This window comes from Syngnathus leptorhynchus, chromosome 11 (assembly GCF_054491065.1).
Source record: "Syngnathus leptorhynchus isolate UIUO chromosome 11, UIUO_Slep, whole genome shotgun sequence".
NCBI lineage: Eukaryota > Metazoa > Chordata > Actinopteri > Syngnathiformes > Syngnathidae > Syngnathus > Syngnathus leptorhynchus.
In genome coordinates, this window is record NC_141205.1 from 468,118 (window position 1) to 482,044 (window position 13,927).

The window sequence follows — 13,927 nt, forward strand, 5'->3', positions numbered from 1 at the left end:
GGATGGAAGATTCAAATATGGACATCTTTAAGACACGTGGGAGCACTGAGTTTGTCATGGGAGGAAAAAAGGAACAACCAGCTGCAGGGTGGCAATAAAGAGCAGGAGCTACTTAGCAAAGTCAAAACAGACCATTTACAAGAGAAAACAAAACACTGCTCCAGCTGCTCCAAATAACAACCACAGCACAACAACAACAACAACATTGGGTGGAATTACTGGGAAGGTCACGGGAAGTATATGTAGACGTCAGATCGGCCAGCCACATGCTCAACGCCACGAGGCATAAATGCGGCTTTAAATAGTGTAGAAACCCCTCCGCAAATATTTGCACATATACGCCACATTGCTAATTACTACAACATCTTTTTTGGGCCATTTTAACGTCAAAACTAACTCATATACATCACATTGCTAATTACTACAAAAGAAATCCTGCCTTGGCAACATTTCCAATCTTTTTTTCACTTGCAAATGCTAAATTTGTTGATTTTGAGTTATTTAGTGCAAATTGTAGTGAACCAATTGTAATTGACCAAGGCTCTTTTAGGCGCTGTGCCTGCCTGCCTGCCTGCCTGCCTGCCACCCAAGCGGCCGGCCGCTTTCGTTGACGTCAAGTGTTGGCGGTCGCGCCCACGCAATCAAGTTATCGCCTGCACTCGTCTCTGTTCGGTAGTAGACGCTATTTAAACCCCGATCATTGTCAGTCAGTCACTTGGCGGATGCCCCCCCCACGAGTTGCTGCCGCTTGCCAGCCAGCCAAGCCATGAGCCTGCCCCGCCCTGCCCTGCCCCGCCCCGCCTCGCCACACCAACCCCCAGCTCTCCACTAAAGTCCAACACAGATGCCACATTTATGCCAAAGACGCACGCATGTCTGTGCCTACGAGCCGTACACACTGGGAGTCATCATTTGAAGTCATCCAGTTGGGTGGAGAAAAGCTGGGCATTTGTGCCACTGTTAGATTTGCTACTTTGGGCATGGGAAGAGTGACATTTGGCAGAGTGCAAGCTATGCTCCTGCAGAGAAAAACACAATCAAAGAAAAACAAAGACGACAAAAAGCTACATACAGACACACAATCCACAGTGAAACGATTCAGTTCAAAATGAATGTACCCGATCATAGTGGCTTCTTCTCCTCGCAACTTTCACATTCGGAGCATTGGCAACACAAATGGCATTTTTCGCATATGCCGCCAAACAGTTTTTGTGGGACACAAATGGCTCCCAGGCCATAGTTTGGACACCCATAGCTCCAAAAAGTGAAATATGAAGAGACATATTCGAATGAATGAAAAACCTAATCATCTTTGGTTTGCCTCCAGTAAGTGTCCAATGTAAAACAAGCTTAATTTGGACTTTTCCTGTTTAGCCCTACTCTATTGGAAGGTACGTATTCCAAAAGGCTGTCTTTTTTTCAGGAGCAACTGTGGCTCGGGATCTTGCCCAAGGCCGCTCGGACGTGGTCACAAGGTCTGAGGATCAAAGGCGCAGCCAACTATTCAAGCTCCAGATGGGCAGATGTGTTGCGTGATGTGATGATGGAGGTGCATACTGCAGTGGATGGATTCTCATATATTCTTGATGATTATTCTCAGATATGATTTAGTATTCATTATTTTGGCTTGGTTTTTATGATGATGTTGGAGATTGGAGGGTATAGAAATGGCAAAGGCTGACTTACTTGACAGGTTCCCAAGACTCCCTTTCAAAGCCTCTGTGAATGGACTGAGCAATGGAGGACTCCATCAGGTCCACGTAGCGCACCACCAGGGGGGCATAAAGGTCTTGCAGGTGTTTGTGAAACTTTCCATTGCAAAGGTTATCTGGTAAGGGAAAAATGACCATTCACTTTGGAGTGTACGATATTGATTGGAATCATGAACAATAGAAGAAAAACCACGTCAGAGGAGATTGCTGATGTGACACCTATGGCGCGGGCAGCAATATAGGATCATTGTAAACGGGAAGCAATCACTCACTCAAACAGTTCCCCCTGCCTTTGCCTCTTCCTGCTTCCAACTGGTAAAAAGGCAACACTGACAAAGACCGCAGGAGATAAAATGGAGGCCAGTGTGCGCTAAAGTGATGGCTCACGGCTGGCTCCATGCAGCGTGCTTGCTCTCTGTCTCTCTCTTTCTCTCTCTCTCTCCCCCTCTGAGCATGTGTTGGCATGGGAGTCAAGGTCAGGGCTCCACAGTAGGTGCAATGTTTGTTGTGTTCCGTGAGTGGCGCTTTCCCAATTAGCCACTTGAGCGGCGGTTGTCCACTTGGATGTGTCGTTGTCCAGGAGTGTGTTTGCGGGGCTCGCCGCCACCCAAACGCTCCCAAACGCATTGGTCCTCGTGTACTCTCCCGACGGCGAGCCCATTTTGGCGCCCGACTGCTACTGAGGCTATTTACTGCTACATATTCAAGTGCGTGCGTGGCTCACGGGCGCCCCATCGGATGACCTTCTGTCTACATATTGAGGAGCTTGGATCGTATCTTTGAGGGATCCTTTGCTGTATGTGATATCAAGGCACAATTTTCAGAGGAGTCATTGCCGATCTATGGTGTTGTCAGGCTCAGGCTCTATTTTTTGCTCCAATGATATAACTGACTGTGTGTGTTCTCAATTGGAAACAGAATGCTTTTTTCGAGTCATTGTTTGCTAGGTATTTCAATTGCCATTTTCAGTCTGGCAACACAAATGAGCAGATTTGTCATGGATTACCATCTGACTTCTCCTTGACTCCCGGTCGAGTCAAAGGAAAAAGGACACGTTCCCCGGGGCCAATTAGCACCCGACCGATTGAGTTGCAATTGTGAAGCGTATCCTTTTCAGGACCGCGGACAGCGCCACGATGCAGGAATGCAGTTCATTAGAGAGATTGCAAGCCTGCAGCAACCCAACACAAGATGTGAGTCACAATTCCTCCTTTTGATGATTATTATGACAGTGATCTCTTGTTGTTTTGCGGGAGATGCGTTCCACAAGCAAATCCACAAAGTCGATACGACAGACGTATGATTGACATTATAATGTATTGACATTTCCAACAAATGAGACCCCGACATGAAAACAGTCACCGTTTCATCAACTTTGAAATGTGTACCCATTGTAACGTGTCGCTCCCCCATTGTGCAATATTGTCATCTCTTTTCCCCTGCCCCTACTCACAGTCCATCCTCAGGAAGTCGTTGAGTAACTGAAAGAGGGGGAAACTGTCCCAGCTGTCAGGCGGCTGCACTTCAAGAGCTTCGTCCATGTCCGTGGAGTAGAGACACAGGAAGGTCTCGGCGTGCTCCACCATCAGGTCCGACCACCACGCAAAGGCCTTCGGATACAATCGTAACCATGAGGAGGAGTACAAAGGAAAGGAAAGACATTTACATGATTTCTCCATTATCTGAAGCGCTTGCCCTCACCCGATTTGAATAGTGGACCGACCTGTGAACTATCAGACACGTGCTAATTCACACGATGTGAATGTTTTGCTATCAAGTGTAATCACAGGCTTCCCCTTTGGCTTGGCCCACAGAGGAAACAGCAGCTCCTTGATAGACATAGTATGGGAGCTACTTAAACACTTAGTCACAGCTCCGTGATGAAATGATGTGGAATAATCGAGGCGCGCCGCACTCCCCGTGGAATGACTCTAGCGGAGGCGCCGTTGAGGGGACGGACGGCTCCTCTCAAGCACGACCAGAACATTTGTTTTCCTTCATGTGCACCCCCTGGTTAGTCCTTTAATAACACCCGAGAGGAGCTGAAATGTTTGCTCATTCACATCGAGTATCAACACTGGAAGCTTGGAAGGTGGTGGTGGTACGTGCACCAGCCGTGCCCTGAAGAATTGAGGCCAAGTTTTTAGGGTTTTTTTTTTGGTGCAACAGTCTGAACTTGTTTCTTCAGTTCACGTCTTATTGTTTCCAAACATTCTGAAAACCTCAATTGAGAATTGCTATTTTGCGACTGTCCAAACATTTGTGAATTCAAATCACGAAGATGCCATTTGCTTTCATGGAAATGGTCCCATTGACACTGACCTCAGCATGATGCTCCTCATTCTGCTGGAGCACCTCAATTACGAGCTCAGCCAAGCGAATGGTGTCCTCCAGTTTTTTGGCAGGAGTGACCAGTCGGCCAACATTCTCTGTTGTTGCACAAAGGTCACATTTTAGACTCTCATCTGAAAGGTTCCTTGTCAAAAGCTTATGTACGGCTTGCAAGCATGCGACCGATGCATGGGTAGCAAACGCAGCAATCAATCGATCATCTTTGGATTTGATATAAAGAGACTGTAGACTGTATATTTTTCATCGTCCAGACTACAGCATCAGTCTAATTGACATACTTGATTGACTATCTTATGACAGAACATCAGCATGCTTCAGTTAGGCCTGGATGGCTGGCTGGCTGGCTGGCTGGCTGGCTGGCTGGCTGGCTGGCTGGCTGGCTGGCTGGCTGGCTGGCTGACTGGCTGGCTGGCTGACTGGCTGACTGGCTGACTGGCTGGCTGGCTGACTGGCTTGACTGGCTTGACTGGCTGGCTGACTGGGTGACTGGGTGACTGGGTGACTGGCTGTTTTTTTCTTTTTTTTCTTTTCTCCCAGTCATTCAAACAGTAAAAGACAGTTACAAGTATAAAATGAAAGCTTACGAGACGGTGGCATTATTGGAGGTATCTTAAGTAAGGTGTCCCTCTCAGTGTGGCAGAAGATTGACGGCAACATCAAGAGAAAATATGGGATGCAAACATTCAACACTCATCATGCAGTAATGTCGTGAGATTGTCTGTGCATGTGTTCCATATTTACAAGTGGGCTTTTCCTAGCCAGTCTTGGCAAGCACCTCGAATCAGAAGCAAAATTGCCCCACTGTGTAAAATATGTTGAAAATAGTTTCCCGACTAGTTTGAGACTGCCCTGATGGGTGGGATGCATCTCTCTCATGTACAGTGAGTGGAATGGAATTATACCATGGCCAATCTTTCTTTCAAATTGCTTGATGCACACCAAATTCTTTTGAAAAATGTGTCTTGATTTGGGTTTTCAAGGCCATGCTATAAGCATGATATTGCACTCCAAGGTATTTTGGACCATCATTACATAAGTAAGCATTATTCGGCATTCTTCATGTTTGGGCCATTGGCTCGTGCATTATCATTTCATGGGGTTGTATTGGATGGCCTGGATTCAGAGCTGGAAATATTAGATTCGGTACTTGCCTTTGGGCCATTTCCTATTATTGAATGAGCACAAAACAAATCTTGTAGTCAAAGTGTAAACATTAGCACATTGCAATATATAGATAGCATCCTATTAGAATCAAAGATGGCGTGGACACATACAAATCAAATCAAATCAAATCAAATCAAATCTTCTAGGTTAGAAATCCTCAGTTCATTCCATGCACTTCATATAGAAGAGTAAAAGACGATTATTTTGTCTCCTTTATTTCACCTTCGATACCACAGGAAATGAATACGGTTGGAAAATGACCAATGTTGTCTTTCTCGACTTTTTTTTCTTTGAGATGATGTGCTCATGTAAGTGGTTGAGTGATGTTGTGGAAAAAACAAGTGTTGTGTCTCATAGTTGTGTACCTGCAGGAGCTCAAGTCACGTAAACATGACTGACAGCTCGCGCACAATGGTACTAGAATGGACCTCCCCTCCCGGAGGATGCCAGGAGCGCAGAATTTGCTAGCACACTTCTACTTCCACGGCTTTAGAGTTTGATATGTGAAAGACTCCTGTCAAACTCTTTGACTGTTTGTTGTTGTTGATCCATTTCATCGAAATGAGGTAGCAATTGACGTATATTTGTTTGTCAGTGTTTGTTCACAAATGTCTGCAAAATGTAGCATGGCAATTTTGAACAATTCCCTGGTCTGGCCAGCGTTTGTCACACATTTGCCACCTTGAATGAATTTCCATCTTTGTGCACTATATATCCAAATCTTGTGTTGTGGCACAAGAACAGAAAGTCCCACTACAGCTCGCTTTGCTCTTTACGTCACGCCACTCACTATTCACAGTGTTTGGAACCCCGAGCTGGCTCAGAGAAACTTGAAGGCCACCTATGTTGTTCTTACGAGTTCCCCTCACCTGCTTTGACTTTTTTGAGACCATTTCTATTTTGAACTTGTAAGTGTGTTGACTCTACTTCAAAAAATTACATTTCATGCATTTGATTTGGGTTATTTCCATTGACTGAAGACTATGGTTAGGACTGCAGAAAATGATTTCTGCTCAGGGTTACAAGAACATGGAAGGAAGTAAGTAAGTAAGTAAGAGGAGACTTATTATCACCTGATTCATCCATTTCCCCCTGACATTTGGCCACTTTTGAGACACGTTACAAAGAAGGAAAGGAGGTAGACAGAAGAGGGAACAATTTAGAGGAGAAGAGAGAAATGTAATGTTCAAATGAGAAAGTAGTACTGGCCAAGATAAAAACAACAGAAAACAATCGCAGCACATACCCCCCCCCCCCCCCCCCCCCCAAAAAAAAGAATGCCAACATCATCACCTATTAAAGTGAAACTAGCACATACGTTCCACCTGCAACATGATTGTAGTTTACTGAATGACCTAGTTACGCTAAGCAAGATTACTTTGAGATGGCGTTATGTATGTTTTTGTCTCCAGTGTATTGTGACCTTAGACACGGAAGCCAATACACAGAAGCAAAGTAAAAATGCATTCAAGTTGCAGACACACAGTGCGCTTTTGGGCAGTACAGAAGAAAGAAAAAAAAAAACAAGCTCGAAGGCAGAGGGAACGCTGTCAAGAAATTGACAAGTACACATTTCAGACTGTGGAGGAAACCCAAAAAAATAAAAAAGAAGCAGGTTAAAACCAACAAGACTGCATGCCGGTTGCAAGAGAAACATGAGGGAGGGAGGGAAGAGGATGAGGCTGGGAAAGTACTCACGAATGGTTAAATCCATCACTTGAGACGCCAAGCAGAAGACGGGATGCTCATACATCTCTCTCTTTTTCCCTACAGAGAAAGAGGGAGGGAGGGAGGATACCGAGGCACGCCAGAGGCCCGAGTCAGAGAGGATGCCCATTGGCGTTTTCAGGGCCCTTTAGATTGTGCAACGTGCCGCCCTATGGCTCACATATGCACCCTATGTACGGACGCGTGTCATCCATCATTCAAAATGTATTGGGCAGTCAGTCTGTCTTGGATTAACCATTCGTTCCACCCGGCAAAAGGGGATCAAAAAAGTCTGTTTTTTTTCCCACAGATGTCAACAAGCACAGTAGTACGAGAGGCTGTTTCTTTTTGTGGGTTTTTTTTTTTTCATCGGAAGGCAGGTGTAGTTTCTTTACGGACATCATCTTAAAAAGACAAAATGGGGTGAATGAATTTCGTAAATGTTTGGCAACATTTCTTAGATTCTGTTAACAATAGTTCATGTGTTCATGTCTCTAATTGTGCTTATGATGTCTCTTAAAGAAAACCTGGCCCAGCACAAACATGAGCTGTCATTAGGGTTTGTTTATTGGACGTCGTGTTACTAAACACAGAGGAGAAGGGAGGGAGGTAGAGGTGAGTATGGTCATCAGAGAGCAAAGGCAAATAGAGCAATGGTCGCATCTCATCAGAATGACCAAATAGAGAGAGAGAGAGAGCCAATGTAGGACTCAGCTGCAAGATAAGCCCAGGCCAGGCGAGGCGGCATCGGCACGGTGGAAGCCAGCAAAGACCATTGAATGCATTTTTACTTACTGTTCATTTGCAATTAGGAAAGGCGACGTTCCAAGAGAGTGTCATATTAAAAGAAAGTACATTATATAATGGCTGGGGGGGGCATTGTGTAGAATCTCAAACCAGATGGACTAGTACATAGAATAGCGCTTGCTTCATTGAATTCAATAAGCTTGAAATTGAAAAAAGACCAAAACAATTTGGAAAAATTGGGTTCAGAAGTCATTATACGCATTGTGATGTGTGAAGAGCTTACCTTCCAGTTTGGCGTACTCTGCCAGGCGCTGGTAATTGACAAGAGCCGCTTGCTCCAGACACTTACGGATCACAGCTTTCACTTCTTCTTGTGGAACCGGGGTGACAACGTCTTTCATTAAAACCTTACAGGGAAAGAAGAAGAAGAAAAAAAAGGCTCTTTCATTTTTTTCCATCCCAATCGATATCAACAAGCGCAACGAGTCAAAAGAAAAAATGACTCACCCTTTCGAGCAAAGACAGAGTTGCTTTCAAGGCACCCTCTGGACGTCCAAACGGAAAGCAATACCTTTTGCCCATTTATAGTGTCACATTTGGTTATTCATGCTGCTCTTAGCTCAGATGCAGATTTGTTGTTTTACCTAAAATGTGTGATCTGGTTTTCCAATAGCACTCGAAGCCTTTCTTTCATCTCCTCAAAACGCTCCTTTTCCTCCACAGTTACAGTACCAATTCCATCCGGTCTGGAACAGAAGAATCATTTATTAACACGGGGAAAGGTGATACAGAAAAGCGCTGACGTGTTTGCAACAAAAATCACAACCATTGCTGCGATCGCTAACTTTGTTTTTCGTACATACCTGCGACATATTTTGAATGGGAAGTTCCATTCCGATAATACAAAAATCTCTCTCTCTCTCTCTCTCTCTCTCTCTCTCTCTCTCTCTCTGTCTCTGTCTCTGTCTCTGTCTCTGTCTCTGTCTCTCTCTCTCTCTCTCTCTCTCTCTCTCTCTCTCTGTCTCTGTCTCTGTCTGTCTGTCTGTCTGTCTGTCTGTCTCTCTCTCTCTCTCTCTCTCTCTCTCTCTCTCTCTCTCTCTCTCTATATATATATATATATATATATATATATATATATATATATATATATACACACACACACACACACACACACACACACACACACACACACACACACACACACACACACACACACACACACACACACACACACATCGGGCCTGTCAAGCAGGTGCGCACCCCCGTGAGTATGTGCATCTCCACTGCGCTTATCCCATGTGACACGGTTGGGTCCGGGTGGAGTGTGAGCAGAGTGCATGTGACAGCGGAGGCGCTGGACTGGTGGCTGTGACAGTATGATGAGAAGCAGGAGACATGACACACCCTCTATCCATCACCCCCTCCCTGCCCTGCCCTGCCCTGCCCTGCCCTGCCGACCCCCAAAACTCTTTTTTTGACATGTCCTTTCAGTGGACAACTGTTTAGGAGAGCCTCTTGCGGTGTTTGATATGATACAAGCGTGCTGGTTGCTTGGCATCATTGCTAGCTAATTGGGGCATCCTTTTCAAGAGAGTGACGTTTCAGAAGAAAAAATGTCAAGCGGTTGCTGGGAGTGCCACTAAAAAGACAAAAAGGCTTCAGATGCATTTGCTTGGATAATAAACCAATATGGAGTAACAAGGGGAGTTTATTTGAAATGGGAATGCATTTCGGACATGCAATGAAAGTCGTTTAAAGTGGTTTTCTCTGAATCCATCGTCCGTATTGGGTTTTGCCTTTGTTTTGTGATGGGTGGGTGGGGCTGGCAAACTGGGGCTGTCAAAATGAAAATAGCCCATATTAAACTGCAAGAATTTCACACTAATTAGGACTCAGGTCAGCTCCCTCATGTTTGGATGACCTGACGAGTGAGCTCACAACTTCAGTGAAGATGAGCCATCAGTGACAAACAGCAAGCAACAAATTCCTTCCAGGTATTGGAGACGCACGTGTCATCCTTCAAACACTATCCTGGAAAATTATTTGAAGAATGCTGCTTTGAAGCTGAACACAAATAACATCTGGGCATCGTAATTGTAAATAACTGCTATTCAGCTGTGTCATTCATTTTGTCATGTAGTCATCTTTTAGTGGACGTGACTCAAGTAGTGACACTGAGAAAGTGATCACAATTTACCGCATCAAGATAGTATGGTGATGTGGGAGTTGTCCGGTTGAGGTGTGTGGCTTTTTTTCTTTTTCTGTGTGGGGATGTGCACCAACATTGGCAGCAGCCATCTCAAGTGACAACCTGTCAACCTGTCATGGCCGTGCCTCAAGGCCATTTGGAGCAAAGGCTCCATGTGTGTGGATGTCACTCTTTTGGCTCAATTGTTTGATACTCATGTACCACCACCATGACATTTGTTTGGAAAATCAAGACACAGTCTTCCAGAACTTTCCAAGGACCAGCTTTGACATCAATTCAAAGATGCCATTTTGCTCATCAAAAATGTCAACTGAAACCTAATTCTGGTGTTGTGGTTATTTGGTTGTTTTTTTCTTTTTTTTTTTTACGACTAGTGCTCCTCAGAAGAACATGAGAATAGTACAGTGAGCTACTAAACTTAAGGGAGACGTTTGCATCAAATTCCAGGATCACTCACCTTTTCGGTCCTGAATCAAGTGGGTACCTGAGCTCCCGTTTCTTCATAAACTCAATGATTCTGAGCTCTTTCCTAATGCTTTGGGAAGAGGGCTCAGGAGAAGAGGGGGAAAGCGCTCGCTGCAGTTCGGCCTCTGTTACCGGCCAATTTACCAACTGTGCCACCCGCTGACTAACAGCGCTTGGGAGCAATTTGGTGGAACATCAAGGGCATTTTGGTCAAGTGGACATGGTTAGGAGGTTCAAGAAATAGGAACGAGACAAGAGGGGGAAAAAAAACAAAAAAACAAAAGTTAAAGTGCAAACCGAATAAGGTGGGAATCAATGCAAACGTGTGAAGAACACACTTGTGGCTCCCTGCCCTCATTTTATGGCCATCTCATAAGCAACAAATGTCAGTGTGGGGAAAATGGCCTTTCACTGCAATCCTCTTTGTACCTATTTCCGTGGACATGGGAAGCACAGAAGGCAAAGCTGTAGTGTAGAAGGGTGGGGTCAATCATGGCGCCATTCTCCGCCCTCTCCAGTAGATCACCCAGATAACACAGGTGGCGATGACAGCCTCGAACGCCGTAGCGAGCGCAGTATTCGTCCAAGACAAATACCTGACCGGGACTGAACCAGCCCTGGACGCAGGGAACACACACACACACGCAAGATACGCATGCCATCCAGCTACCAGTTTTGCATTTGACCAATTTGCTCACCAGACACGAGTAGGAGTCATTGAGTCTGTGATCCAAAGTCAGGCGCTGGACCAGTTCAAAGAGCGACGCGTGGTCAAAGTTACAGGGATTGGCTGAAATGAACTCATCCATGCCGTGCTTCTGGGCTCGATCCGCATCTGAATCGTTCCAAAGACAATTATTTGGATTGACTCTGACCAAACAGTGGCAAGGATGTCGCTGGTGGAGGAAGAAAGCGTAGGCAAGGTTCCACTGGATTGAAGCACAAATGCACTTTACGGACACAATCCCCAGCCACCCTGGACTGACTCAAGGGGGCCTAGCAGCCAATTAAAAGGAGGCTTTAAAAAAATAGTGTTCCAAATATGAACTACAGACAAATGTCTGACGCTGCACAGTCATCGAAAGATTATCGTTCTCTTAGCTGCCGAATGACAGCAAACGGGCTGCGAGTCAACAAACCAAACAAAAGATGCTCCAAGCTAGAAAATTACCATGCCACCAGCAGCACCCCCCAAAAAAGACAAATGAATACAAAAAAAAAAAAGGGAAAAAAAATGACATTGTGCCCCTTTGGACTGACTGTAGCTGCTGGCCTGTCAGCTCTATTTGATGTGAGTGAGAGGGAGCGGAGGCATGCAGGAGGGATGGACAGTAACTTGCAGTGACACCCCCAGCCGCCCACCCTGACTGGGTGGGGAAGGACGGCCCTGACAATGATTGATGCCTACTATTTTTTTCTTTTCATACAGAGGATCCAGGACGTCTCGGCCGCGCTACCGGTGCACGCTCAAAAGACCTTTCAACGGCATTTTCGATGGAATGTCTGTTCAAATTCGACAAACAGGGATGCCACGGTAACTTTGAAGAAATATTCCGGATCGTATTTTGTCAGAAACGTTTGCATCTCAGCCGGAACGGGCCATGGGAAAGACTCCAAACAACAGTCATATTTTCATATCGAACAAAAGGCAGGCGAAAAGAGGCAGGAAAGCACCTGCCGTTCAATCCAACTACCAAATAGCGGGCCCGGTCAAGGTTACAAAGACGAAGAGAGAAATATCAAGATGCACAGCACAGCACAGCACAGCACAGCACAGCACAGCACAGCACAGCACAGCACAGCACAGCAAAGCAAAGCAAAGCAAAGCAAAGCAAAGCAAAGCAAAGCAAAGCAAAGCCACCCTCACTTGAATGTACGGCACATTGACAACAGAGAGCCGAGGAGGCAGCGGCGTGGAAAACATTGTGATACATGTCTTTTTCCTCATTGACTACTTTTCAATCATGTCTGTGTTTCTTTGAACATTCATCGGCAATAATGATCATTTAAGAAGTGAAGCCCTTACAGAACTGAGATATCGGCGCGTCGAGCTGCGGCGCTGTCCCCGCTCGAGAGTTTAGTTTCTGGACTTGGGTCGGAGGAACCGGCTTGTGGGACTGGCCGGTGGCCCGGTACATGGCCTGGACCCATAGAATCCGGTCCTGCTCGTCATCACTGGCAAATATGACGGTGTCGCCCTCTTTCACGGCGTTAAAGAATGTCCGACCGCCGTCCAGGCCTGGAGGGTGCGTATACGCGGTACGTCGTCCGGATGAGCAAAAGTGCAAGCTGACAGGATTCAAGTGCAAATGTAACGGACGGGAATATTTTTCAACATCACCTGGCTGGGGGTCCGTGTAGTCCACAGTATAGCCGTCCAATTGGAGCAGCTCCACTGGCTCTGCTTTTTTTTCTCTGTAGCTGCACATGGCAAACGTGTACTGGCTCACCTGGATGGAGTAAGGGAGCAGATAGTGGAGAACATTGTGCATTATTGTTATTTGTGCAAACATCAGTATTGACTGATATACGGGCTTTCTACGGCAGTAAGAGCGGGCGTGGCGACACTGGGCCGCTGCAGTCGCTGCCAGTCATACGACGCGAGCCTGTCGTCGCAAATCAACGGGCCTGGCCAATCGGCCACCTCTGTTGCTGCAAGTGGCAGCTCTCACTCTGACTGCAGCTGCATTCTGGGTGTGCGTGCCAAATGAGATTCCAAACGACAAACACTGATGACACCTAGGGCAAAGTAAACCATGGAGGGACTCTGCAGCCGTTCTCTGGCCTTTGGGAGAGCGCAAAGGCAAATCTGAGACTCAATTACAGCCATTCCTTTCTCTCAATGGCTTTCTTTGGATGTGATGACAGCAAAAAAACAAAGAATAAATGCACTGAAACACAAATGTCATATATATTGATCCATATACATTTAAAAACAATGATTGTCATTTTTTTTCTTTCCCCCTGCTCATCAACAGAGGGCACAGACAGGGTGGTGCAACTCCACTCACAACTCCCAAAAGATGATGCAATACGATCCGTGTTACGATTCTAAAATGTCATGATCGGTTGGATTCCGTGGGGTTCTGATTCAGTTTGCTTTGCTGCGGCTCTAGCGTTTGTCAGGTTTATTCATGTACAACAATATGTATGAGCTCTCCAATGGCCAAAGGTTCCTTAGTCAGAACGAATCGATATATTGCAATATCGTAGTAGTGCTTTTCAAAACATAAAAGCAAATTCGGGTTATTTCTTGGGATTCTATCTGCATCGGGTTTCCTCGGGGAGTCTGGGCCCTCCAATTTTGCCCAAATATGCCCTTGATTGTATTAAACGAGCCATGCACATTTTGCTGTGAAAATCACATCTGTGCACATGATGCTATTTGCTGTTTGTGCATGTGCACACACACACACACACACACACACACACACACACACACACACACACACACACACACACACACACACACACACACACACACACACACACCCTCCCCACACACACACACACGGTCATGTCGATTGACCAGTATTTGTCAGTTGCAATATATTTAGCTAGAAGCAAACAA

At 45.7% G+C, this 13,927-nt stretch overlaps 1 protein-coding gene across 4 annotated transcripts in view; it reads right to left on the reverse strand.

Annotated features, from left to right (window-relative positions):
- Positions 1 to 13,927, reverse strand: part of LOC147048665 (calcium-dependent secretion activator 1-like) — a 36,845-nt gene that overhangs the window by 14,151 nt on the left and 8,767 nt on the right. Inside the window, exons 10-22 of one of the 4 annotated variants that reach the window (XM_085923076.1) lie at positions 12,698 to 12,806; positions 12,383 to 12,595; positions 11,055 to 11,191; positions 10,786 to 10,973; positions 10,349 to 10,519; positions 8,327 to 8,428; positions 8,190 to 8,253; positions 7,966 to 8,089; positions 6,927 to 6,995; positions 4,035 to 4,141; positions 3,166 to 3,322; positions 1,687 to 1,828; positions 900 to 1,019 (exon numbers count right to left, since the gene is read on the reverse strand). In XM_085923076.1, the coding sequence (XP_085779202.1) occupies positions 900 to 1,019; positions 1,687 to 1,828; positions 3,166 to 3,322; positions 4,035 to 4,141; positions 6,927 to 6,995; positions 7,966 to 8,089; positions 8,190 to 8,253; positions 8,327 to 8,428; positions 10,349 to 10,519; positions 10,786 to 10,973; positions 11,055 to 11,191; positions 12,383 to 12,595; positions 12,698 to 12,806 (1,703 nt within the window). The remainder of the gene's footprint in view (positions 1 to 899; positions 1,020 to 1,686; positions 1,829 to 3,165; positions 3,323 to 4,034; positions 4,142 to 6,926; positions 6,996 to 7,965; positions 8,090 to 8,189; positions 8,254 to 8,326; positions 8,429 to 10,348; positions 10,520 to 10,785; positions 10,974 to 11,054; positions 11,192 to 12,382; positions 12,596 to 12,697; positions 12,807 to 13,927) is intronic. The other 3 variants (XM_085923079.1, XM_085923077.1, XM_085923078.1) reach the window with 3 other exon arrangements.